Source organism: Fusarium graminearum, chromosome 4 (genome assembly GCF_000240135.3).
Source record: "Fusarium graminearum PH-1 chromosome 4, whole genome shotgun sequence".
NCBI lineage: Eukaryota > Fungi > Ascomycota > Sordariomycetes > Hypocreales > Nectriaceae > Fusarium > Fusarium graminearum.
The window spans coordinates 3270093-3296149 of record NC_026477.1 but is presented as its reverse complement, the minus strand read 5'-3'; the positions used below and the strand labels follow the sequence as shown (position 1 = coordinate 3296149).

The window sequence follows — 26057 nt, the reverse complement described above, 5'->3', positions numbered from 1 at the left end:
TGCAGCTCTGTATAGGCATGTTAGGCCTCTGCTATTCGCTATTGTTTCTTAGCAGGGCCTTCTAGGATCTCGGCTGTGATCCCTCAGTACACTACGTGCAGTTTTGTACCTGCACCAGCACATTCGTGAAGAAGCGCAAACGAACCAGGCCATGACGGGAATGCTGGCAACCAACCGGGAGCAAGTGACATTAAGCGCAAATCATGGATCTGTTAGAGCACGGAACGACAACACTGCCTGGTCTGCGAGATATTGTACTCGCAAGGTGCTCCGTCACTCTTGAAGATCTTCTATTCTTCGCCAGCCGCTTTTGCCAGGATAATGACCTCGAGGGAGAGCGGGGGAGGCGAACGAGAAGTGGATGTGAGTAACGGTTGCAGCGGGCGGCATGATGTCTTGCTTGATGGCCGCGACAATCCAACGGCCTTGGCGGTTGCGCAGACAGCTCAAAACCAAGTACGGACAGTCTTGGCTCACAGCTGGTCACCATAAACTTACTTTCTGCCATCAAATAATGGCGTATCCCAATAGCCCAACAGGATTGAAGGCTCTTAAGTTGGTCTTCATATGATAACACCTGGAGAAGAGAGAGATCCCAGTCAATTAACGACCGGGTAAGTTGCAATGAGCATTACTACCACAGGGTGGTCAGCACCAGGCATGGATTTGGATAACAACCAGTTGGCGACTATTGGTATACAAAAAAACAATGCAGGACACTGAGTCAGCTTCACGCATAAAAAAGAAGTGTTTCTCGTTTGAGACGACGAAACATCCACACGAAAGCATACAGTTGACTAGGCAAAAGCAAAAAATTCCCTCTCGTACTGAGAGGAAAGTCTGTCTGATGAGCGGATTTTTGGTGCGTTATCGGCTTGAGCATTACAGCAAGACGCATCAGCGTTGCGCGGGCCATCCTCGTCGTTTCCCAGCTTGAAGCGGCTTTTGCAACCCATACACAAATGTCCCTAGATCTCGTGTAAGTTGAAGACCAATCATATTCACCGAGAGACCAGTGGGCTGCTGTAGCAGCCACTAAGTTAACGGACAGATCGATCTTCAGAAAGGGGGTCTGGATCAGCAGGTAAGTATCTATCAAAACATCATATCAACACTAGGAACTTGGAGATACGATAGTTCCCGTGTGATAGCCATGGGCTTTGGATCGCGATATCGCTGGGCTTTCCACCAAACAGACAGGCATTGCTGAAAACAAAGCAAGTTTATCTCTAAACATCAATACCGAGTTATCTACGTACGAATACGCCCACTGCACTGTGCATCTCTGCCCACTCCCTCACGACTTAACACCGGCCGTCAAACCATCGTACAGTTGAGACATGGCTGCATGATGAATCGGGGCTAGAACCAGTCTTCAACCGCTATGCAAGAGGCCAGGGAATACGATACTGTACTATGGTCTCGCAGTGATATTTTGCTTTTGCAAGCTTTGCTGGGGCTGGCCATGTCCTCATCCATTTCTTTCTGAGATCTGTCCAGGATAAAATGACCCATCTTGATCACGATACAAGTTACGAGGCAGGACAGGACACGATCACAACAAAGCCAACCCCAGACTAGTCTCCATGATCTATCGACCAGGTCTTGAAGATTACGTACCGCCCTGGTTATTTGTCCGAGCGTTCTGATAACAAGGCTAGAAGCGTCCGGTTTTAGATATTGACAGATGGGTTATTACTGATATTTCAACAGTTATTGTACTTGGTGCGAGAATCGTTTTACCAGATAGCATGAGAAAAGCATGGGTTCGTTTTGCTTTCTGCGTTTCTATCGCGCGGCAATAAATTCTGCTTGTTGTAGCCCTCGCTCGCTCAACGTCTCATTCGCTACGCACGGGGTCAGGAACAACCGCAAGTCCCCTTGTCTGTTCCCACCCTGGTACACGTACCTGAAAGTCTTGCCTTGATTTGGTTTTCGAAAAACATGGCAGCTGATGACGGATGCAATTGAGGCTTGGGCTTTCTTTGATCTGGATTGAAGGGCGCTTGTGAAAACACATTGCCTTGTTCGTCCAAGAAGTGAGATTCACCGAGGCAACGACATCGGTCTGTGTGCTGTCATTGGGCCTTGGCTCATTGCTTTCCAATAAACAAGATGTTAGACATCTTAACGGGATGAACATGGACCCAACTTTATCACGGTTCGTTTCAATAGATCATAACCGGATATTAACAAATACCATGATCGAGATTACAGGCAACACTCTTCCTGTACTATAGCAGAGACAGTATTTACTGGTGTTTAATTGCAGCAACAAAATAATAGCCAACACAGTATCCAAGAACTGACTGATCTTGAAAATCATTATTAGCGGTCAACAGGCAGATCTACAACAATGTCCAACGACATCCGTGAACAATGCACAGACAGAACTCATCGCAAGGCGCTTGGCGCATCGGAAATTTAACCAAACATGGTATAAAGCACACGGCTGTCTGAACTCTCAACGTCTAAAATAAGCAGACCCTGGCAGTTGCCCAAAGAACAAGACGGCTGTATCTGTTTGATCTGCGGTTGTCGTGACGATTGTGTGTTGGCAAACAAACTACAGCGTCAATCGCATGATACCTCAACTTTTTGAAGCTGCATACATGTGATGCCTGCATTGTTAGTGTCACTCGTAGCGGTCAACAACTCGTGTCTTCTTTTCTTTTCCATCCCTCTTGTCTCACCAAAACTCGGTGGTTCATGGCCAGGTTCTCTCATGGGGCCTACTCCACCAACTAAGCCACTATCAACAGGGATTCTCCTTCTTTCGAGTTCCCCTGTCCATCTCGTCATGTTCCACAGTGTAGTGTGTTTGAGAATATTGTTGACCTGACCAGAGCCCCCCCCCCCACCAAAAACTGACCTGACCTGACTATTGCCTCTGTCTTAGACTTAAAGCTAATTGGCTAGAATATATCCTAATTTAGTAAGGTCTATAGGCTAGTAAGTACGATAAGATAAGATAAGAGGATAAGATAAAATAAAATAAGAGAAATTAGCTATTATCTCTTTATAAATTAAAAGAAAAATCTCTTATTATTAATAAAGTTATATTAAATTTACTTATAAATAGAGAAAATATATAGATTTTTTCTCTCTATTTTATAGACCTTCTATTTATTAAATAACCTTAGTTAATTACCTTTCAGTCTAAAACAGGGGCAATGGTCAGGTCAGGTCAGTTTTTTGGTGGGGTGGTCGGATGACAAGGGGGGGGCTCTGGTCAGGTCACCTGTAGTCTCAGTGTGTTTATGAACGGCCAATTTCACAATCATGAAAAAAGGGCTTGCGAGATCGCATCTCAGTTCAGCCTACCGCTACTCAGCTCGTCCGCGAATAACCTCGCGGGACCGTTGAACTGAAATGAAGCCTCTGTTCTCCGTGCATGAGCAATCTCGCCAACTATCTCAACAGAAAACCAGGCAATACCATTCGACACGCGGTCATTCCTATTATTATCACGACCGTTATAAGCCAATTTGCCCAGCTAATTACGATTTCCTTTCCATTCCGTCATGAACTCCATCTCCCTGCGTTGCGGTGAAGGAGGCCTCGGGGCAATATTGACAGATAGTTGCTCCTAGGCTCCCATCCCTAAGGAAAACATCGTATGTATACTGTATTGATGGAGCTAAGAAATACCGTACCCGAATTTAGCACACGCTGGTTCATCGTCATTTCGTGGACGGACTGGGCTTTGATCTTTGCTATGGGTCCCATGGCATGTCATCCATCTCGAGGTAGGATTCGGCCGCCATACCGAAGTAACAAGGCCTAATCTGGTTTCCAAACCCGCATCAGACATGTCCCACCATGACATTGTCATATTATTTACGACGAGTCGATACTTATAAGCGCTCATTTATACGCGTTCATGCTATCCTTCGTCCAAGTCTTGCTTGCCAGCGTCGTTTTCCATGGTTAGGGCTTGTCTCTCCACACATGAGAATTGAATGTCTCTGTCGCCCAATGTTTCAACAAGTTGATGCATGATAATTTGCGCGCTGAAATCTGTAAATGACGGTAATTAACCAGACATTAAAACACGTATACCGGTTGCTGGCTTCTCGTCAGTGATAGGCTCTTCACAATTCTGCCTTGGGCCAGACTATCTCCCTTGTTGCATATGTGCTATACTTGGATAGGCCCTTATGACCTATACGTAAACGAACATGCAGTTCCTGCAATACGAATTGCACTTGACCTTGCTCCAATCACATCAATCGATCAGTGTATCGGCCCTTAGCTTCCATGCGTCGAACTCAAAGCCACGTTAAGATCCTGCAAGTCGGGAAACCCAGTCACTGCACAAGAGGGATAAATGGGTGGGCGGATGGATTTGAGGCTTACAAGTTCACAGCTGAAGACTGTAGCCAATAGCATATAACTCTCCCTAGACTGAAAGCCAAGTGGGACGGTAGGGAACATTATTGAAGAAATCGTCAGCTCCAACGACCAAGACATGTCAAACTATAGGGTGTCGATGGGTCAGAGGAAAGCCGAAGCTATTGACTATTAGAGACTTCAGTTGAAGGGGGTAACAGTGTCTAGATAATGAAACAGAAGCATGAAGCGACGCAACAAGATCGCCCCTTAGTATCTACCCCTTACTTAAAGTGTGGGGGTAACCATCCCGTTCATCTGGACCCTGGATTTGTGCCACAATCGATATGAGCACAGCCACATCTTCTGTCTGCTTACTCACCGCCTAAAGATAATGCCCCGCTGTAACTTTTTTTGACTGGCAGAAAATTTGGTGAAGGTGTGCGAAGATCGCTGAAACGACACACCTCATTGTCAAGAACAGACAAGCATCAACAACATGTCTGATACGGAAAACACAAACCTGACTCCCGCTCCGGCGGCCGAGAAGACCTTGGGCATGCGCAAGAATGGTGAGATAATTCCTCGGCGTTGGGCGCGACGGCAAAGTTCCACACGCTAACCACCCTATAGGCAAGCAATGGCATGCCCCCAAGAAGGCTTTCCGACCTACCTCTGGCCTGAAGTCGTACGAAAAGCGGTCGCAAGAGCGCGCGATCATGATTCAGGTCAAAGCCAAGGAAAAGGAGATGAAGGAAGAGAAGGAGGAAGAGCGACAGGTAAGCACCAAAAGATTCTGCTTATCTGCGTAAAGTACCATGATCTAATCACGGAAATAGCGCAAGGTCCAGGCCATCAAGGAAAAGCGAGCCAAGAAGGAGGAGAAGGAGAGATACGAAAAGATGGCCGAGAAGATGCACAAGAAGCGAGTCGAGCGACTAAAGCGCAAGGAGAAGCGCAACAAGCTGATCAACTCCTAAACGAGATGATGCGATCTCTTGAGCTAGGCTGATGGGGCAATGGGGGGGAAAAGACATACATAATACCGACAACATTATGATTTTTTACGATTCGGCATACCTCAGACTACAACTTGCAACGAAAAGTATAGGTTAGGGACCTTGGAAGCAGCACAATATACCTCGGCGTTGGAATATGCGAATAGCACGGATCCTGGGCAGAAGGTTGAAGATTAGGTTTCTCGAGATTGTGTGACTGTCGACTGATTGCGCTTGTTTTCGCTTGCAATTTTAGTGTGGTCTTGTTGGTGATCAGAACGTTGTTCAATTTCGGCTACTTCAACTCCGAGCAGAGGCCTCCATTGTTAATCTGTATGTAATAATGAAAGTCTGAAGACCGACTACTAGTTTTAAACCAGGAGTACGTGTAAAAGTTACTAACATACTTGAGGTGTCATGTTAACGAACGCAGCTTTCCTTGGTTTCGTTGCAAGCTCTTATCACCTTGATGAATGATGAACATGCCAACTGAATGGTATTACAGGCAATGGTAATTGGGGCAATACCTAACATTCCAAAGGTGGCAGCATATGCAAAAATATTTCAGTAATAACCATCGGCAGCTCGTATCTATATGATTCTATCTTTAGTGTCTATCAAAAAACGTATTCGGGTGCTAATGTCGAAAGCTTGACCTTGTGTGGAGATGGTATCCTCTCTGCCTCTGTGCGGTAATGACATGTGAAACTGCCGACCTACGGATCCACTAAACCACCTCCCAAGTTGACCATTCGACGATCGCCTGATGTAACCACGCAAACAAAGTCAGGAAATCAACTTCCAGAAGCTCTCTTTTTTTGGCTTGGGTAACCCACACCTCATGCGTCACAGGGTCCAGGCGTAGCAGTACATACACTTTTTCCATTCTCGACTGACTGCCGCTGCACGCACCTGCACGCAAGAACGAATCGGGATCGGCCACACGGCAACCCAATCTAACCCAACCCAGCTCAGATTTGACAAATAACGCTCCATTGCTCACGCCATGGCCTCCGCAGGCCTTACGAGTCCCAGAGACTCTGTCAACTCAGTTTCAAGCATACGCTCTGGTGGTCGTCACCAGCTTAAGCGATCCATTACCGAACTCGCGTCGCCTGTCAAGCTCAACCGCAGAAAGGAGAAGGAACGCGATCGATATAATGAGGACCGCGCTTCGCATGCACACCACATCTCCATCTCTCATCCTCTATCTCCGAACTCGCTATACCAGGGCAGAGCATCAGTAGACATCATGCCGCGATCGGAAGGCGTAACACCTTATATGAGCCCCGACCAGAGTCGGAGGCCGAGCTTGATGCTGTCGAGGGAAGAGGAGAACAAGGCTGTTAGCGCTCCTGCGCCGGTAGAACCCAAGGCGAGCAGAGAAATGATACAAGAGGAGAAGGTCAAGACATCCTTGCAGGTCGAGTAAGCTGCCGTCCACTTTTCTGCACGTCGTGGCATATCGCTGACCCATTCACAGGGGCTTGAAGCAGTCGCTGGTCGAACTAGGCACTTTCTCTACATCAACGGCACGAAGACTCGACGAGACATACTATGCCGTACTTGAAAAGATGACCGCCCTCCAATCGACCGTTTCTGCGTTGAAGGAGCTGGCCGAGGAATCCCAGAGCATACATGGAAACTTTGAGAAGGACGCCTGCGAGATTGAAGATGATATCACGTCGCAGATCGCAGCGATGGGGCAGTTTAAAGAACATCAAGAGAATATCGAATCACTCACAACTCGTGTTCAGGATGGACGCGCAAGGATCCGCGCTCTGAGTGACCGAGTCGATATCGTTCGAGAGCAAGTCGAGCTCTGGGAACGTCACGACAAGGAATCGCAGGACAAGACGCGGCTGAGGCTGAGGGCCATAATGATCTGCATCACAGCCGTATTCTTGGCAGTGGTGATTCTGTTTGTTGGCGCGCACTATGTATCGCTAAACAGCACGGGAGCGGGAGCGGGTAGCTCAGGCACACCACGACTTGCAGAGTCTATCATTGAGTCGCATAAAGAAGCAGGGTACACAGCACTGCCGCTCCAGCGACACGAGAGAAGCGAGTCACCATATTTGAAGAGAGAGCCAGCGCATACGCCGAAGCATAGAGGCGACGACCTTCGTGCTTTTGATGAGCTTTGATACTGGTGCTCACTCAACATTGCTTGCTTTTTCTTATTCGATACCCCATGATTTATGACATACAATAGCGCGCATATCACATTATTTCCTTTGTCTATTTATAGATTGGATATCGTATCCAACAAGAAGAAAGCTGATAAAACGAAAGAAAGGGGGAAAAGGCAATGCCACACAGTGCTGTTTCTATTACAGGAAGATTTGTGAGAGCACCAGACTACATTAGGTTGGGAGTATTGTGACTGTGTTCACTTTTCTTAATACAGCTTACAATCTTGTTGAATTCCTAGGTTGAGTTCTTAGGTTGACTCTTTGTTTAATTGCTGTCGTGATTCTTTTGCCCTCTTTTTTTCCCCCTATAATCCACAATTGTTCTTCTAAGTTCCAGCATCCTTGCCCCAGACTATCATATATCGTATAAACGACACAAGCCTTGACCATGATCACGATTAGGCCGCTAAGTTAGTTGAGACAGAGACTTCCCTTATTTATAGCTTGATGTAGTATTGATTAAGATGCGACGGAACTTTCCTCCGCCTACAATTTATCAAGGCCACGGTCAGGCCTATGGTGATTTGTTTTAGTCGTAGTAATTGAAGATAAGACCATGGCAACCCTACATGAACAAACCTTTGCAGCGTTGGAGCTTTGTGTAATTGCGTATTTCGATGCCATCATTACTCTCAATATCTGGAAAACACTTACGCAATGAGACCTAATGACCTTTGCCAACCCATGTATATAAGCCGAAGGCAGATTGGCAAGCAACTACTCATGCGCCGAGCCGCAGCCGGCGCCACACTTCGGAGCCTCCGTGTCACACATCCCCACTGCCGAGCCGTGACCCGGAGGTCGTCTCGAAATTGTTTGGCTCAGCTTTGCTTTGGCCAGGACCGCCAAGGAGCGCATACTCGTTCTGGTCAGGCTCGGAGAGCTTGTCAAGGCAAGGCCGAGTGTTCTCCGTGAACCGTGCTTTAGATGAAGCATCGCAGAATGCAGCTTACTTGGTCTTATGAGATACCTTATTTCTCGAAACAGGGTTACCCCAAGTTGTCCAATATTGCCAAAAGACAAACAGAAAAGCTTGCTTGACCTCTGAAACTTTGCGTGACAATCGAAAAATATGCCGGTCAGCACGCACCATAGCAAATTCTTAGATGCTAACCCAAGTTATCCTAACCAATAAAGCACAGACTTGACGTTGCGTAACTCAACGTGGCGGGGTGAAAGATTATACCATGTCTGTATTTTCTTCTTTTTTTCAGTTGATGATTGGTCCACTCGTAATATCAGGATAGTCTGGGTACGAAATTCAGTTTGTCTTTTTCTTTTGCGGCTTTGCATGGCCCAAGTTGACCAGCGGCTACGATGTGAACGCATGACGGGAGGACTATCCATGCCATGGATTTTGTGTTGTAATTGAATGTAATATTTGGATCAACAAGGAGGATCAGCCGCTTGTTTCGGTATCAAAGCAAGTTAATTTGGCGAAAGATGCTGTAACAGTAGGTACTTTGAACAAACGGTGCAAAACTATATGCAGTATTGAGTCTGTAGTCATGCCTTATCTTACAGCAGGTAAGTTCCCGAATGGTCAATGAGGCTTGGCACTAACATTGAAGTTTGTAATGTTTAGAAGCCTCTTCGTGTTGCTGTCATTGATCATTTACCGTACCATGTACTCAGCCTTACGTTAGCTGCCTTGAGTTAGACTATTGTAACCATCCATAGAACTGCCGTACATACACCAAAAAAAGACTTCGCAGTTGGGTACAGAGTAGTCATGGTAATTTTTGAGTCCCATGCCGCTCATCCATGGTACGGCAAAATGGACCCGAAAAGCAGGGTTGTGAGAGTCTGGGCGAGTGGCTTGGTGCTTGGCGACACACGTCATGCCCCTCGATTTTGGCGCTTAATACACGCAAGTGTCCAGAGCGATAAATGCTTTATAAGGTTGAGACGGGCTGCAAAGAAGTGAAGCGTCATCATTCCTGATTGACTGTCTGTTTGAAAGAGACTGAAAAACTGTTTTGTATGTTGGTGATACCCAGAAAGCAGCTCCAGAACAAGCATTACGTAGCTGCACCCGTTAGTTTATCACTAAAGCTGACTGACTGACTGACTGCAGCTCTGCCCCGCCATAAGGTAGTCCACCGAACCCCATCAAAGCAACAATCGTTCAGGCGGAAATAATATACCCCAAATACCACGATCGACGACTTGAACACTTCATCCTACCTATATCCTACGAATCTATAGTGACGAGCGACCTCTTTTATCCTCGAGTTGTCCCTAATTCACACCAAAACCTACACTACACGAGAACACGACACGCTCCCGCATCCTGGCCATGGCTGCTGAGACCGGAGATACGCCCGTAGTTGTTGAGGGCGCTGCTGCTCCAGCTCCGTCTACCATCGACTTGCCCGTCCGTACAAAACAAGATGCCACGCTGCCTGCTGGCCAGGCACTAACTGGCAAACAAGAGCACTGTAAGCTGCAATGCGCTTTATTATATGAACCCAGCTGACGTTTTGTGTCTTAGACCTCAAGAGAGAGCTTATATCTGAGCAGGTGAAGTGGGAGATCAACGAACTCAATTCCACAACGGCACTGCAACGTTTCGGCGCACCGTTTCGATCCGACCAAGGCGAAGTCCCCCCTGAAGAGTCCGAACTGCCTATTCTGCGATATATCTTTGTCCATCATGTTCGCGACTTTCCTTTCCTAGACAAGGCGCGCGAGAAGGAGTTTTGGCAGGACAAACTCCAGGTGGTGAGTAATGGGCATACACGATAACAAACGGCCGAAGCTGACATGATATAGTTCCTCGAGTCCTTCGCGGGAAAGCAAATCTCATCTTCAGAAGATCGTTTGGAGGAGACGAAGCGACGGAAGCTTGCCATCAAGGCTAGGAAACTCGTTGAGCTAATGATGGTATCCGGAATTGGAACATCATCTGGTTTCGAAGAGCGCATCCGATTCTCCGAGATTGAGATTGTAGATAGCAATGCTATCGAGACGGGCGTGATGCATACAATGCCCGAGGGCAACTACATCAATGGCTGGGACGTCAATGTCGCCGGTGTGAGGGTTACCCAGGTTAAGCACACGATTCGAAAGCACAAGCATGCTGAATTTATCTTGCGTATCAAGAAGAAGGGAGAGTTGGAGCATTTTGTTGGACGAAGGTACAGCGACTTTGCAAAACTCCACAGTCGACTGCGTACAGAGCTTCCCGGTCGTGTGGTACCCGAGATGCCCAAGAAGAACAAGTCCGACACAACGACAACAATCGCTTTCACATCAATGTTCAGCAATGGAAATGATTCTGATGCTTCCTCTATCTCATCTGTCTCGACCAGACCGAACGGTTACACGTCCATGCTATCACCTGGTGCGACCCATCTCTTTTCTGATAAACTGTGACAGTGACTAACATTTTACAGGTCACCGCAAGAAGGACTCTTCTGCCTCGTTCCGATCGAATAGATCAAAGGGACTCAACTCTCCAAGGCTCCCGTCTCCTCGGGTGTCCACCGAGGGGGGAAGATTGAGTCCGGCTATCCGACATGATTCTGATAAATCAGATCAGTCAGATGTGAGTGACAAATCCCCAGTCTTGCTTCAGGTCCAAACTAACAGTAACAGCAAACTATCGTCTTGTGGCGTGAGAACCAGAGAATCTCACTGAGGGCGTTCCTGAGATCTCTGCTACATAACCCCCAGTTTGCCAACACCAATGCTATGCAAGAGTTCCTGAGTGGCGAGCCCATTACTCCAACGGACGACGATGTTGAGGATATCATTCGCAGGAAGGCGCTAGATGAGAAGCGCATGCAAGAGCAAAAGCAATTCTATGAAATCGCAAGGAAGCGAGCTGCGGAACTTGATGAGTATATGGAACAGTGAGTTTTTTTCACGTACCAGAGTCGAATACGAACTGACATATTGCAGGTTCCGCCGCGACATTGTGGAGCGCAACGGACTTACCATGCTATTCCAGGAAATCAAGGAAAAGGAGACTATTCAGGATCTTAGTATCCAGTATCGAAAGTTTGCCGAGTGGCTTCGTATCGAGATTGCTGCCGTCATCTATCATCTTTTCCTTGCTGAAGATAACTCCCCTGAGCTCTTTGCTCAGGCCAGACGTATTCACTCTCTTATCCCATACTCAGTCATCAAGAACGTTATCAGAATTGCAAACCCAGCGGCCGTTATGTCAGCTGTTCTCGATATCTTCCTGGCTCAGCCATTCGGTACACGGTCATTGATGCAGAGAATCTTCTCCCTGACACTGAACGATGGAATCAAGAGTTTCCAAAAGTCGATCGATATTCTCGCCACCAAGATCGACGACCCTGTTTTCTCGCAAAAGCTTTACAAGTACACACACGCGGAGGAGCATATTAAGATTGCTATTCGCGAGGAAGCTGAGGCTGATGATGTGGACATTATTGTGGCTGTTATGAGATCCGATCTCATCGAGCCAGGACTTACAGGGGAGCAGATCCAACGACTCTACAACGCATATGTTGCTTTCAACAATGCAGTGGAGAACGTTGATGAGGAGCTACGCCAGGGAGCTCAACTCTTCTCTTACATGAAGCAGTACCTGAAGCTGTGCACAAGGCAGCGCGATAAGGAGATGATGCTGCAATTGATTGAAGAGCCAGTAACTCTGCAGCTCTTCCGAGATCTGTTCACGATCTTCTATGAGCCGCTTGTGCGAGTTTACAAGTCCGCAAACGTGTACAACAGTGTTACAGACTTTGCCGTGTTTATCGATGACATGATTCAGGTAAGAAACATAACTCTTTCAAAACCGAGACAGGAATTAATATGAGGATAGGTTGTCGACAAGTGCAGAGAGCAGGATGCTTCAGCAGACCCCAACCAGACTGTACAGGCCTTCATTGACCTGTGCCAGCGTCATGAACACAACTTTTACAAGTTTGTACATGAAGTTCACACACATGACAACGGCCTCTTTACCCAGCTCATGGGCTGGATTGAGGGTATTCTTGAGTTCTTGCGCAAGGGTCCAAAGAATGGAACTCTTAATGTCAATGCATTGTTTGAGGGCGGCGTGAGTGCTGGAGTTTTAGATAAGGAGAAGGCGATGGCAGAGATCAACTCGCTTATTGCATGGCAAGAAGCCAGAAAGAAGTGGCACAACGACAAGACACGACAAAAGATGGCCGCAGAGGGACATGCTGGAAACGACTTGATGCCAGCCGGTATGAATTTCAACTCTGCTGATTTCGGGTTGGACAGCGAAGACCTCGAAGATATGGCATACGACGATGGATCCGATGACGAGGCAGAGGCACAGGAGGAAGACGAGATGGATCCTATCGAGGCTGAAAGGCGACGCAGGGCGAAGCGACAGGATCGCTTGCGCCGAAGCGCCGGAGAACCAGCCAAGCCCCCTGTTGGAGAGGTGCACAAGCTGACTGAAAACTTCTTGATTATGCTGCGACAAGTTCTGTCTAATTAGTTTTAGCAAGATATCCCTTGTGTTGTTGTATACTGGTTTGGAGGTTTAGCATTGGCTTATGATGAAAGAGCAGGATTGAATTAATGCGGGTGCTGTCAAGGTATAAACCGAATGGACTAGAAATGGAACATAGGAATGGTTGATTCGGGATAGAAGTTGATACCAGTCGTTGCTTGATATATTTACTATACACGGAGTTTTGAACAGTATTTAAGAGATTGTATTGGCTGCTGTGAGAATTGGGAGATACGAAAACCGGACATTGAAGACCGGACCCGAAGCCTGCTTGGTCTCTTCTGGGCCGGCCATGATCCAACAACCCAGTCCAGGTCAGTCCAGATCATTCATTAGTTCATTTGTCTCCCCTGACCCGTCAGCACATGCCGTCCTATCCCAATTCATATCGGAATTGGGGCAGAAGAGGAGGAGCCGAAGGCAAAACATACATCCGCTTTGGCACGTGATGAGTTCGACTGACAGGTATTGGCGTCATGGATTTGGATTTCTTGTAGGCGACTTCTCCCGATCCATTGAACATTGCAACGGGATAAAGATCGAGAGTGGGATTATTAAGTGCACTGCAATTGTAGAGTCATGAGGGTAGCAGAAAATTAGCATCCAATTGAGCGTTTGGCCACGTGTTTTGGTCCCAAGTAATCTTGGTAGTTGAACGCATTCATGGTCATTGACTTCCGACTCACTATATCTTCAGTGGGTTACAGCGTAGAGAGCGTCCGATGTCCCCGGAGGCAGTGAACAGCAAATAAGTGTGCTGCTAATAAGCCATCGCTGATTGGTTAGATCAACCGAGGAGCCGAGAGAATCCGTCCCGGTAGAGCCTCGCGAAGAGCAAGAGACCCAAAAAAACATCAAGAGGAATAACTCGATTGGCTGAGCCCTCGATACAGTGATCCCTTCTATTTCTCCAAAACCAACCAAACCAAACCATATCCAACAAAAGTCCTACTCCTCCGCCACCCGAGGATATCGTTAAATCCCACCCTTCGATTCTCCCCGCGGATGCAGTTTGGTCTTGGTTATTGTGAATATAGTTGATGATGGCTTCTTCTATGGCAATGAGGAAGTTGGCCCTCGGCCCTGCCGTAAGTTGTCCCCAGCCTGGCCTCTTGCGATGGCTTCATGGAAACCTTCGGGTGCATTGACTTTGTGTTGTCATCGCAAGAAGCTTCAACGCCTCCTCAATGCGCTCTGCTAACTTTGTACAGTTCACAAGGGCTGCCAGGTTCCCTACCCGAGCTTTCTCTACAACCCGACCTGTTTGTACGCTCTTCTCCCCGATCAGCCCGCGCGACTTCAGATGCTAATGGATCGTCTGCAGCCCGAGTTATTACTGGAAACGGTCCTCTACGAGCCAAGGAGGCCTCTCCTTTTGTGAGCAACAAATACGCCGTCATCGTACGTCTATTCGATCATCTGCGAATCAAGGATATAGTCAATTGACGCTTTTCCAGGACCACGAGTATGATGCTCTCGTTGTTGGTGCTGGTGGTGCCGGTCTGCGAGCTGCCTTCGGTCTTGCTGAGGCTGGCTTCAACACTGCCTGTATCTCCAAGCTCTTCCCTACCCGATCTCACACTGTCGCCGCTCAGGGTGGTATCAACGCTGCTCTAGGTAACATGCACGAGGACGACTGGCGATGGCACATGTACGATACCGTCAAGGGTTCCGACTGGCTGGGTGACCAGGACGCTATTCACTACATGACCCGAGAGGCTCCCGCTTCCATTATCGAGCTTGAGAACTACGGCTGCCCCTTCTCGCGAACTGAGGATGGCAAGATGTGAGTTTGGATTAGGGAATCCGCCTCAATGCGGCTACTGACCTTGAACAGTTACCAGCGAGCTTTCGGTGGTCAGTCAAAGGAGTACGGAAAGGGTGGTCAGGCCTACCGATGCTGTGCTGCCGCTGACCGAACCGGCCACGCCCTTCTTCACACTCTCTACGGCCAGTCTCTCCGCCACAAGACCAACTACTTCATCGAGTACTTCGCCCTCGACCTGATTATGCAGGATGGTGAGTGCCGCGGTGTCCTCGCCTACAACCAGGAGGACGGCACTCTGCACCGATTCCTCGCCAACCACACCGTCCTCGCCACTGGTGGTTACGGCCGAGCTTACTTCTCCTGCACATCTGCCCACACCTGTACTGGTGACGGTATGGCCATGGTTGCCCGTGCCGGTCTCCCCAACCAGGATCTTGAGTTCGTCCAGTTCCACCCTACTGGTATCTACGGAGCTGGCTGCCTGATCACTGAGGGTTCTCGTGGTGAGGGTGGTTACCTCCTCAACTCCGAGGGTGAGCGATTCATGGAGCGATATGCCCCTACCGCCAAGGATCTTGCTTCTCGTGATGTCGTTTCCCGATCCATGACCATGGAGATCCGTGAGGGCCGTGGTGTTGGTGCCGAGAAGGATCACATCTACCTCCAGCTCAGCCATCTCCCCGCTGAGATCCTTGCTGAGCGTCTGCCCGGTATCTCTGAGACCGCTGGTATTTTCGCTGGTGTCGATGTCCGCAAGCAGCCTATTCCCGTTCTCCCCACCGTCCACTACAACATGGGTGGTATCCCTACACGATACACTGGTGAGGTTCTTACCGTTGATGAGAAGGGTGAGGACAAGGTTGTTCCTGGTCTGTACGCTTGTGGTGAGGCCGCTTGTGTGTCCGTCCACGGTGCTAACCGTCTGGGTGCCAACTCTCTTCTCGATCTTGTTGTCTTTGGTCGTGCCGTTTCGCACACCATTCGCGACAAGTTCAACCCCGGTGATGCTCTGAAGCCCACCGCTGCTGACGCTGCTTCTGACCACATCGAGACCCTCGACAAGGTCCGAACCGCCGACGGCCCCAAGAGCACTGCTGAGATCCGACTTGCCATGCAGAAGGCTATGCAGACCGAGGTCAGCGTGTTCCGAACCCAGGAGAGTCTGGACGAGGGTGTCCGCAAGATGAAGGAGATCGATGGCATGTACAGCCAGGTTGGCATGAAGGACCGCAGCATGATCTGGAACTCTGATCTCGTTGAGACTCTTGAGCTTCGAAACCTACTGACTTGCGCGTAAGTTTTATTCTCTTTTTCATGATAACTGAAGCAATACTGACATGATGATAGTATCCAAACCGCCGAGTCTGCCGCCAACCGAAAGGAGTCTCGTGGTGCTCACGCCCGCGAGGATTTCCCCGACCGAGATGACGAGAACTGGATGAAGCACACACTCTCTTTCCAGAAGCAGCCTCACGGCAAGGTCGATCTGTCCTACCGAAAGGTCATCGGCACCACCCTGGACGAGGCCGAGTGCAAGCCCGTGCCACCTTTCAAGCGTACATACTAAGCTAAACGTTTACGGACACGAGGATGAGTACGAGGACTGGGAAGGAGTTTTTGTTAGCTTGTTGGGAAACTTGGCATGCATGATTCTACGCAGGGCAGCGTCTCCTTTGTAGTAAGAGTTGCGATATATATCCTTTGGGAAGAGAAGGTGACATCACTAGCGAGAGGTTGGTCTCCGCCGAGTCTTGAAAAGGAAGGCTCTAAGGGGAGACGTGTATTTGTCGACTTTGTAGTTAAAAAGAAGTTAAGAGACTTAAACGAAGATTTACTATGTACTTTGTTACCTGGGTATGCTCTCGTGCATGTTTAATCGTTGCCCGTGAGGTGAGATGTGTTCCTATATCGAAGACTTGTTCTTTGAGAAACTCTTAGTTGATCATGTTTATGTATTGAGTAGTGGTCCTTTGTGCTGAGATCAAACTATGAACAACACCAGGACAATGTTGCTGAACCGAGAACAATGTTCATACAACAACAAAGCTATTGTATGTAGTAGTCCGTGCTCAGAGGTCAGTAAATGTATAAACCAGCTCATTGCCAGCAGAATAAATCTCATCTCACTCAACTCAACTCGACTCAACTCGACTCAACATCTCATCTCATCGCAGTCAGATTCACTTGCAAGACTTATCATTTCAGCAACCATACTACCACTTCAGCAGACCGTACCAGACCCAAACTAGCCCATCATGTGTATCCAAATCACTCGTGTTGCTGCTTGCTGGCAATGCTATGTTGTGCTAGAGGCTTTTGGTCACATCCGGGTCTGTGGTAACATCGTGAACGAAGGTGGGTGCTCTGAATTCAAACAGGCAGAGGTCTATGGCCCCCCGGACCTGCTCTGTGCTTTGTGTCTGGAGAAACACGAGGGAAAGAATAAACTGAACCAAAACCAGGCGATGCCGCAGGAGCAACTGGTTTCGAGTGATTAGGGTGTGGAAATCATGGTAAGGTAAAGGCTGGACCTTGAGATGAAATGGGCCTGGAGCCCCTGTATAGGTAAGGTAGGTAAGAAATGGAAGATGATTCCTTGATACATCAGTATGTTTTCTTTGTTTTGTGATTTGTCTAGGAATGAAATGAAAGCTTGATGATGTAGGAGAGAACAGCTATCTATTTGAAGTAGACTTTTGGTTGCCTATCATTTGCTCGTTATGCGTAAGGCTCATTCGTAGCTCAGTTGAGTTCTCTTGGTGCTTCGGTGCTGTATAATTTGATAAAGACTATAATTTCTTCACTTTTGCTCCTTATCCTGTAACTCGCTACCTCTTTCTTCATCCTCGGTTGGCGGCGTCACAGTCTTCTCTCGTCGAGGATGCCAACCTCCTTTCCACCCAATCCAACCATCTTCCCTGGGACCTCTTGCAAGAGAGAATAATAAAGACAACACTACAAATGCAACTAAACATCAAAGTTAGTATTCATGTATGAGAAGCAATAAATAGAACGGCTGTGAATTATACTCACTGCTTAAACTGCCACTTTTCTTCCAGCCTCCACTGGCATACAACCTGTTTCCCGCCGCTGTACCGGTCAATTGGCCAGCAAAAGCCACTGCCATATAGGCCGTGTTGACTCTATTGCGTGCCTTTGGGTTGATGCCAAAGATAGCTGAACGATTGGATACCTGTGCAGTCTGCATACCGACATCTGTACCTATAGCTTGGAGAACGGGGCCTGCAACCGTGAAGTTTCCAATAAATGTTCCTACGATCGCTCCTATCAACGCCAGGATTTGCCCACCAATCGTTGGTAGCAGAGCAACGTAGCGATCAATCAATCTTCCAATCAGTGGAATAGACATTATAGTCGCAAGTGCTGTAAGAGAAAAGAGACCGATCTGCAGGGATGTATAGTCGAACGGCGGAGAAGCGAGTAGAAATGTCAGAGTTGTCCAAAATGATGTAAACACGGCTGACAGCGTGAAGGCGATAAGGCAGGCCTGTATGAGCACAGGCTCTGTAACCATCATGTAAGGAATCGAAGCCAGCGCACGGAAATAATTGAGACCATCCGGATTCGTGGATGGATAGTCCGGCATAAAGCAAAAGAGCACAACACCCATGAGATACTGCAGTCCACAAGCTACCCAATAGATGTTGCGCCAACTGGTGAAGTTGGTCACAACTCCGGATAATAGTCTGGCCATGAGAAGACCAAGCATAAGTCCTGACGTGACAATGGCCAGAAGAGACGCCTTTCGATGTAAAGGCGCAAAGTCTCCTACGAGAGGGACCATCAGCTGCGGAGTCACAGTGGTAGCACCGCAGAGGAAAGATAAGGCGCGGAAGACGGTGAAGTCATTTGTGACACAGAGTCCTATCCACTGCAGGATGCTGTCAGCAAGGGTGCGATTAGATAAATGGTGAGCTCACCATTGTTGCAGTAGCAAAGACTAGACTGATGATAAACGGCCGTCTCTCAAGAATATCTCCGAGAGGAAGAACAAAGATGAGCCCGGCTGCGTATCCTGACTGTAACAAAGTCGCAACCTGGGAGGATTCTTCGTATGAGACATTGAATGTTGCGGCTATCTTGTTGAGAATTGGTTGGTTGTAGTAGAGGTTTGCTACCGTGATACCCGATGCCTACTATTGTCAGTAATCAACTTGTGCCGTAAGACGATAAACTCACCATGGCATAGAGAAGACAATGTCCAATGGACAAAGCTGGTGGCGACTCATCACTCCATCGACAATTTCTCGGTGTTAATATCCTGCGAATCCAACTGGACTCGTACTTTGAAGACTGCAAAACCACATTGTTAGAGCCCGTCTCTTCAGTCGACGTAGCCGAACTCTGGACTTTGGTCTCTTCAGTAGAATCCTCAACAGGAATTGTCTCTCTGATGCTATTATCAGCAACATTTGACCCCTCGGGCCTGTTCGAGGACGTCATCGCGGATTAGCAGTCGCCAATGACAGGATGTGACAACAGAACGGCAACTAGAAAATAATAAACATGTTTGAATGACAAGACAGAATGCGAGTGGGACTGGGGGTAGTTATATAGAGGTTGCCATGATAATGGAGCAATTAGTCTAGATCAGTCAAAGTGGGATTTAATAACCGACGATCTCCTTAATGGAGTTTCGGAATAGTCGAGTAGTATCACGCAAGCTACTGGGCAGCCGAAAAGTTGGCCTCCTAAGCCTTAGGATACAAAAATAAACAGTCTAAGAAGTGTGACCCAAATAGCATAAGCTGGTCTACTAATTTCATTCCTTATACTCCAGCTAATGCTGTGTTGGCAGAAGTGCAGTGCGGTTGGTCGGGTATAAAAGTCCGAAGCAATACCCGGCTTGAGATGATCGATGATGATGCAGGTGTACTATTGCAGTCTTCTAACACCGATCTTGGGGCTCAATTGAATAGAGATCACATTTCATACTCTCAGCATCACAATAGTTGATCTTTGTTGTAGTTCCTTGGGATAAATAGTTCAATCCCCAAAGATCTGGTCCATTTCATAATGGCATCTAATATAGCATGGCTGGCATATAAGATTTACCCTGACCATCTCATTTTTAACAAATACATCATCCTCAATTCCCACCAACTCTACATCAAGCTAGATCTCACTCCTTTTCGTTTCATAAATCAAGCAAGGAGTTTACCTCTTCTTGCCCTTGCGCTTGTTGGCCTTGCCCTGAGAAGCACCAGATGCCTTGGCCTTGCTGAGCGAATCAGTGCTCTTGTCGAGGAGCTCAAAGTCCTCGCCGGCAGAGTCGGTGCTGGGAGTAGGCTGAGGAACGTCAGAGTCCTCCTCATCGCCAGAAACCTCGAGTTCAAGGTCGGAGGACTTCTTGGAGAGGAAGCGACCAGCAGTGATGTTGAAAAGGAAGATTGGGGCACGGAAGACAGCAGTGTCCTTGATGGTAGGCTTGGCAAGCTCGTTAGGCTGTCGCATGTTAGTTTCGTGGTGTCTTGATAGTTGGGGAATTACTTACGTCAAGAAGGTACTCGTGGACCTCTCCCTCCTCATCCTCTCCCTCGAGATACACATCGCCAAGAGAGTCAACAACGAGGATCTTGCCGTTCTCAGCAACAACGCGCTTGCGAGCACCAGTAGGACCAGCAGTGGGGGTAGGAGTAGCAGTTCCAGATCCAGAAACAACCTGAGCTCGGCGGGTCTTCTTGACAGGCTTGCCACCGTCACGCTTCTGAGCCTTCTCATACATGCGGCGCTCTCGTCGGTTCTGGGGCAGAGGGGGAGCCTCTTCCTCTTCGCTCTCGGGCGCAGCGGGAGGAGTAGGAGCGGGTGCAGCAGCCTCGACTCCGGGGATGTTGAAACCACCACCCCAAGCAGTTTCCCTGGCAAACTTGATGTACCGGTCGACAAACTCGGTCTGACGCTTCCAGCTCATGTAGAGGGTGAGGTAGTGAATACCACCACCGACAACAAGGAAGAGACCAACGATGACCGTGCCCAGGCCGGGTCGGTATCGGTTGTAGTAGTAATCGGTGCCCTTCCAGAGAGGGAAGCCATTGGAGAGGAAATGGTCGTAACGGTCGCGCTCAGGGCCACGGAGGATGTTAGCAATAAGAGAGAGACGGGCCTGAGCCTCGCCGGCCTTCTTGACAGCGGTCCTGATCTCAGCATTGGTAGGAGGCTTGACATTTGCGCCCGACTTCTTGTCCTTTTCAGCTTTGGATCGCATTGACTGTCTGACCTTGTCGGGATGCAAGTTTCGGGTCTGCTTGCGGTAGGCCTTTGTAATGTCGTCGAGCGAAGCAGAGTTGGGCACACCGAGAATATCGTAAAAGTTGGCGGCCGGGTCGGTCTCGTACTTTGAGATTTCATCTCTGATGCGGAAGATTTCGCGATCTAAAGAGCAGAACAAAAGGTTAAGACATGTTTAGACAGAGAGAGCGAGAGACATGTTGTCTAAAACATACCTTCTTTGCTCCAAGCAGCAGCCAAGGGGCTGAAGAGGGCGAGAAGCCCAACGGACAAGTACGAGATCTTCATCTTCGACTTGTACTCCGAGTAAGGAGTAGGTTGAAGAAGAGAAAAGGAAGATGAAGTGTGTAAAGGAAGAGGAAGAGAAAGGGAAAAAAAAGAAGAAGTAGAAAGGGAAAGGGAAAAGCCAGGGGGTGTAATGGATGGTTCCTGGCTAAAGCTGGAGCCGGTAGCTTAAGTTAAGTTAGATCTGGACTTTTGGGCTGTCTATCCCTACCTCTGGGGACTTTTTTTAGTGGAGGAGGGGACCTATTGCAGAAGGCCAGCTGTCCAATACTCCAATTCAATTCAGCTCTGATTGCTCTGCTATTGCTCTACCGATTGGGACAAAAGCAAAGCGCCTCCGATCAAGGGTTTGTTTAACAAAGGCAATTCAATCCAATACTCGGCAATTAACCAATTGTGTTTGGTTAATGGATGATATACTGTTGATAGTGGGTAGGTAGCTTAGCCGTTTAACGAGACCCTTTATGTTGCACTAAAAACTATATGGAGCTATTAAACAAGGATCCAAGGGCAGCAATTCACACTCGGTTTGTCCAACTCATCAACTCAACCAACAGATTCAATTCTCCAAGCTGTCAGTCCTGGGTAGAGTCATCATACAAATCAACTCGGAATGCCGATTCTTGCTGTAAATTCCGCTTGAAAAACTCAGTTTGACGGGCAAGCCCATACTTTCCACCGCCACTACAATGCTCACCCCCAGGAATAAATAGAAACTCATAGTTCTTACCTGCCTTGTTCAAAGCGTTGGCCATCTGAAACGTTGAAGACGGGTCAACGTTTTTATCAAGGTCTCCAACGATCAGCATAAGCGGGCCTTGAAGTTTGGAAGCATGTGTGATGTTGGACGACTTCTCATAGGCTTCATCGACTGGATATCCCATCCACAGCTCGTTCCACCATATCTTGTCCATACGGTTATCGTGGCAGCCTGAGTCTGCTATGCCTGCTTTGAAGAAGTCGCTGTGATGAAGCATTGCTGCTACGGTATTCTGGCCCCCTGCTGAGCCTCCCATGATTCCTACACGAGATAGGTCCATCCATGGTCGAGTTGATGCTGCGCTCTTTAGCCAGGCAACATGATCTGGAAGGCCTGAATCGTGGAGATTCTTGTAGCAGACATTATGGAAGCTTTTGCTGCGCCAGTCCGTGCCCATTCCGTCGATCACTACCACGATGTAGCCTTTATCAGCCCATAGGCGTTCACGCGATAGAGGCATAAAGGCTTTGGGGACATGAAAGTCATGCGGTCCAGCGTATATATCGTCCAGAACAGGGTACTTCTTAGTGCTGTCGAAATCGGCCGGGCGGACGATGATTCCATAGATGAGAGTCTCGCCATCCCGGCCAGGAGCAACAAATCTTTCTGGCAAAGAACATCCTTTGTCTTCCAAGTCTTTTATATCCCCCTTCTCAAGCTCCATTATCTGCTCTCCCGATTCGCCGTCACGAAGGACCGTTGTCGGTGGAAAGTCAACCCTTGACCAGGTGTCTGTCAAGTAGCGCTTGTCGGGAGATAACGTCCAGGAATGAGTTCCATTGCCCTCCGTGAGAATCTTGAAATCTGATCCGTCAAAGTTGACTCGTGCCAAATGTCCATGATACGGATCCTCGCTATCCTTGAGTCCATAAGCCTGGAACCATATTTGGCGCGCATCCTTATCCACAAACTCTATGGCATTAACCATCCAAGATCCCTTTGTTATTTGCGTTTTGATAGTACCGGTGGCCATGTCAACGAGATAGAGGTGGTTGTACCCGTCTCGCTCACTCGTCCACAGAAGTTCGTCTGACTCCTTGAGGAATTTGTAGTATGTCTTTGTATAGTCAACGAAAGTGTTGCTTGTTTCCTCAACAATTACTCTGACATTCCCATCGACACCGATACCGATCACTCTGACATTCTGATGGCCACGTCCATTGAAGTAGAAGAGATACTCTGCATTGTCCTCCTTCCACTTCAGGTGATTTAGGCTGTAGGGGTTCTTGAAGAGCATATTGTCTGTTGGAACTTCGTTTCGGCTCTTGAGATCAAAAAGACGAGGTCTGTCTATCCTCACACGGTCGCCTGGTTTGAGGTACTTCTTTGTGTGGAGTTTCGGCTCGATCTGGTCCTTTGGAGACGATTCCACTAGGTTGATTTTGTGATCTTGTGCCGGGGTGTACTGCCACGCAACTACATATTTCTTATCTGGTGACAGATATATGCGGCCCTTGTCAAACCGGTTCTCTTTAGTGCCGTCCTTGGACAGTTGAACGTCTTGACCATCGTCATCCTTGTACCAAATATTGAACTCTTTGACATGACAGGTACCATTCTCGAGTTCAGCAGTGTCCTCATCAGCCGAGGACTTTCCATCGTCACTAGACGGGGATGCTTCTGTAATGGAATCACTGAGATCTTCAATGATAGCAACATAGATCCCCACGTCAGGCGCTTCAAAGACTGCCCTGAACTTCTCATCTGAGAGGTCGACGAGTCGCCACACGTGACCTGTATATGTAATTTGACGCTTCGTTTGACCGTTCGTGATTGTCCTGTAGTATACAGGCTTTCCGTCCCAGTCGATCCAGTACACCTTGAGTGTCTTTCCAGTACGGTTTACGAAATCAACCGTGACAGCGATGTGACTATGCGAGGAGGCGATTTCTTTCTTGAGTAAACCCTTTGGCTCTGTTCCAAAATTGCCATTCCACTCTTCGAGTTTGTCGTCTGGACCGAATTGCCATTTGCGGTTATCGAAACGGAATCGAATGCATGATTCCTCGGGTACAGGTTCAATCCAAGTAAAAGGCAGGGCCAAGTCGTTGACCTCCTCGTTTGTATTTTGTCGTAGAACCTCGGCGAGCAGTTTGTGGTCGAACGCAAGCTCTCGGTGTTTCTGAATAATGTCGACAAAAAAGAACTGATGTTTGTCTGCCTCATGGCTTTGCTTGTACCAGAATGCGTTTCCGCTTGGTAGCCAGCGAGGTGTGACGTTTGTCGACTTGATACATGCTTCTACTGCCATTTCCATGACTATTATGTTAGATTACATGGTAAGAATAGAAGAAGCATGATGGAAATGCGATGAGCCATCGTGACAGGTGATGCTGGTGCCTAATGTGATACAATGTCCTGTCATCAATCAGCTGAGGCACGAATGCATGCATGTGTCCTAATTAGTAGCTAATATTCGAGAACATACGAAGAAAACACATGAGATATGATACATGGTAGCAACAGATAACATTAGTAGTCTTTCAAAGAGTGGTGGCAGACTTGGTTATCAGGTATTCAAAGGTTTGGAGGGGTGTAAGTTGTATTTGATGACAGAAGCGGGGGCGGGGTAGGGTATATAATCTGAAATTGTACTCTTTACCTTCACCAAGAAAAGCAGCTTGGCGCAGTGGAAGCGCGGTATGTTTACTCATTCACACGAATTCAAATTCGTACTAACTCTCCTCAGCCGGGCTCATAACCCGGAGGTCACTGGATCGAAACCAGTAGCTGCTATGTTACAATCTTTTTTTGGTTGGACTTCCTAATCCACAGTCTGCCAACTTTATTTTTACTTCCCCTTTTTGTTTGTTATTTTCTAGGTAGATAGTCGAGATATAATTCTTTTTCCTGACCTGTGGTTTACAAGGGGGAAATGCCATTCTATTAATTAAAATTTAAACCCCCATATTGAATTCCTTTTCTTTAGGTACATGACCCAACACCTATTGCCAAGTATCGTGATATCCACTCAACTATCGCACAATGCTCTCCAATTAAAGTCCATCAAATTGACTGAAACAAGTTCCGTCAAGTACACTTACCTGTATGCATATAATGCCCAAATTAAAGGCAAATGCCACCAAGCAACATGTCTTCGACTTTACAGACCATGCAAGCCGCCCAGCGAAGATGACCTGGTGCGCCCAGCGTGATGAAACCATACCACCGCTTACAAGTTGGTGCTTCTACTTTGTCCATCCTGACTTCATCCTCAATGAGCTTGATCTGAGTCGTTTTCAGCATGAGATACAGAATGGTTACGGCGACCCTATCCGATGTGAGCTTTTCTACATCCCTGGAGGTAGTAATGCCGACTGTGCTCAGCACTATCGCGAGGAACTCGAGGCTCGTGGTGAGGACTTCGCGCAGGTCCGAGAGGCCGAGAGGGCTAAAAATGATCCCGAATATGCAACTATGCGAAAGCCCCGGAGAAAACTTCCTGGTCTGCCTGCATCACAGAGGTACCCAGGGAATACATCCTACCACCACTTTGTCTGTGTGTACAAGAATCCGACTTGGATCCACGATGGCGACGAAATGGAATTTGATGTTGTTCAGTTCGATCCAGCACTGGCAGATGAGTATTACGAGCCCGGGGAACGAACAATTCCGCAGGACCCGTTCTTGATAACACGGATGTCAGCTAAGCATAAAATGGAGTATCGACAGTACAAGGACCAAGGGGTATGGCTGTGGTTTATGGGGAAAAAGGTCTCCTGATTGGTACCATCCGACTGTGTCAGCAACTTTCATTGCTCGGCAATGGGGATGGACATCGTGGTAACCGAGTCAACTTTTCCTAGCGACCTGGATCAGCCTGATACCTGTCCTCAGGGCATCAGAAAAATTGGCCGCTAGAAGCATAAGAGACGAAATCAGTAGATCAGCTTATGCTACTTAGACTATGTTCTTTAGGCTATTTATTTTTGTAACCTAAGAGTTAGGAGGTTAACTTTTCTGCTACCCAGCAGCCCGTGTAGCAGCTTGGAGAATCGTGTCAAGC

The 26057-nt window shown here is 47.9% G+C and overlaps 8 protein-coding genes and 1 non-coding gene across 9 annotated transcripts; 6 read left to right on the top strand and 3 right to left on the bottom strand.

Annotated features, from left to right (window-relative positions):
- The first annotated feature begins 4820 nt into the window (after window positions 1–4820).
- On the top strand, window positions 4821–5489 carry FGSG_07363 (uncharacterized protein). Its single transcript, XM_011328823.1, has 3 exons — window positions 4821–4904; window positions 4966–5111; window positions 5172–5489. The coding sequence occupies exons 1-3, from the start codon at window positions 4832–4834 to the stop codon at window positions 5310–5312; spliced, it is 360 nt and encodes a 119-aa protein (XP_011327125.1). The 5' UTR covers window positions 4821–4831; the 3' UTR covers window positions 5313–5489.
- An 847-nt stretch (window positions 5490–6336) lies between these two features.
- Window positions 6337–7741, top strand: FGSG_07362 (uncharacterized protein; the record flags this gene model as incomplete). The annotated part of the gene is made up of 2 exons (XM_011328822.1): window positions 6337–6758; window positions 6814–7741. 2 exons carry the CDS (start codon window positions 6337–6339, stop codon window positions 7475–7477), a joined length of 1086 nt encoding a protein of 361 aa, XP_011327124.1. The 3' UTR covers window positions 7478–7741.
- Window positions 7742–9479: 1738 nt separating this feature from the next.
- Window positions 9480–12974, top strand: FGSG_13137 (uncharacterized protein; the record flags this gene model as incomplete). The annotated part of the gene is made up of 8 exons (XM_011328821.1): window positions 9480–9506; window positions 9603–9966; window positions 10020–10249; window positions 10301–10871; window positions 10924–11075; window positions 11126–11382; window positions 11432–12275; window positions 12327–12974. The coding sequence occupies exons 2-8, from the start codon at window positions 9825–9827 to the stop codon at window positions 12972–12974; spliced, it is 2844 nt and encodes a 947-aa protein (XP_011327123.1). The 5' UTR covers window positions 9480–9506; window positions 9603–9824.
- An 885-nt stretch (window positions 12975–13859) lies between these two features.
- On the top strand, window positions 13860–16605 carry FGSG_13136 (succinate dehydrogenase flavoprotein subunit). Its single transcript, XM_011328820.1, has 6 exons — window positions 13860–14077; window positions 14201–14255; window positions 14314–14390; window positions 14447–14775; window positions 14827–16050; window positions 16105–16605. Exons 1-6 carry the CDS (start codon window positions 14030–14032, stop codon window positions 16322–16324), a joined length of 1953 nt encoding a protein of 650 aa, XP_011327122.1. The 5' UTR covers window positions 13860–14029; the 3' UTR covers window positions 16325–16605.
- Window positions 16606–17557: 952 nt separating this feature from the next.
- FGSG_07360 (uncharacterized protein) lies at window positions 17558–19221 on the bottom strand (the record flags this gene model as incomplete). Its single annotated transcript, XM_011328819.1, has 4 exons — window positions 17558–17724; window positions 17791–18649; window positions 18699–18911; window positions 18958–19221. The coding sequence occupies 4 exons, from the start codon at window positions 19219–19221 to the stop codon at window positions 17558–17560; spliced, it is 1503 nt and encodes a 500-aa protein (XP_011327121.1).
- Window positions 19222–19760: 539 nt separating this feature from the next.
- On the bottom strand, window positions 19761–21358 carry FGSG_07359 (uncharacterized protein). The gene is made up of 3 exons (XM_011328818.1): window positions 21222–21358; window positions 20273–21150; window positions 19761–20223 (listed from the first exon to the last, which is right to left on the bottom strand). The coding sequence occupies exons 1-3, from the start codon at window positions 21292–21294 to the stop codon at window positions 19936–19938; spliced, it is 1239 nt and encodes a 412-aa protein (XP_011327120.1). The 5' UTR covers window positions 21295–21358; the 3' UTR covers window positions 19761–19935.
- Window positions 21359–21866: 508 nt separating this feature from the next.
- Window positions 21867–24302, bottom strand: FGSG_07358 (uncharacterized protein; the record flags this gene model as incomplete). The annotated part of the gene is made up of 1 exon (XM_011328817.1): window positions 21867–24302. The coding sequence occupies one exon, from the start codon at window positions 24300–24302 to the stop codon at window positions 21867–21869; it is 2436 nt and encodes an 811-aa protein (XP_011327119.1).
- A 364-nt stretch (window positions 24303–24666) lies between these two features.
- FGSG_20670 lies at window positions 24667–24787 on the top strand. Its single transcript has one exon. It is a non-coding gene; the product is annotated as a tRNA-Ser (tRNA).
- A 396-nt stretch (window positions 24788–25183) lies between these two features.
- Window positions 25184–25774, top strand: FGSG_07357 (uncharacterized protein; the record flags this gene model as incomplete). The annotated part of the gene is made up of 1 exon (XM_011328816.1): window positions 25184–25774. The coding sequence occupies one exon, from the start codon at window positions 25184–25186 to the stop codon at window positions 25772–25774; it is 591 nt and encodes a 196-aa protein (XP_011327118.1).
- Between the last annotated feature and the right edge of the window lie 283 nt (window positions 25775–26057).

Coding starts and splice junctions, on each gene's coding strand:
- FGSG_07359 (XM_011328818.1), bottom strand. CDS start 21,294: ATGAAGATCTCGTACTTGTCCGTTGGGCTTCTCGCCCTCTTCAGCCCC. Junction 21,151..21,221: donor TGCTGCTTGGAGCAAAGAAG/GTATGTTTTAGA, acceptor TCTGCTCTTTAG/ATCGCGAAATCTTCCGCATC. Junction 20,224..20,272: donor TCCACGAGTACCTTCTTGAC/GTAAGTAATTCC, acceptor AACATGCGACAG/CCTAACGAGCTTGCCAAGCC.
- FGSG_07363 (XM_011328823.1), top strand. CDS start 4,832: ATGTCTGATACGGAAAACACAAACCTGACTCCCGCTCCGGCGGCCGAG. Junction 4,905..4,965: donor CTTGGGCATGCGCAAGAATG/GTGAGATAATTC, acceptor ACCACCCTATAG/GCAAGCAATGGCATGCCCCC. Junction 5,112..5,171: donor AGAAGGAGGAAGAGCGACAG/GTAAGCACCAAA, acceptor TCACGGAAATAG/CGCAAGGTCCAGGCCATCAA.
- FGSG_13136 (XM_011328820.1), top strand. CDS start 14,030: ATGATGGCTTCTTCTATGGCAATGAGGAAGTTGGCCCTCGGCCCTGCC. Junction 14,391..14,446: donor GCAACAAATACGCCGTCATC/GTACGTCTATTC, acceptor ACGCTTTTCCAG/GACCACGAGTATGATGCTCT. Junction 14,776..14,826: donor CGAACTGAGGATGGCAAGAT/GTGAGTTTGGAT, acceptor GACCTTGAACAG/TTACCAGCGAGCTTTCGGTG.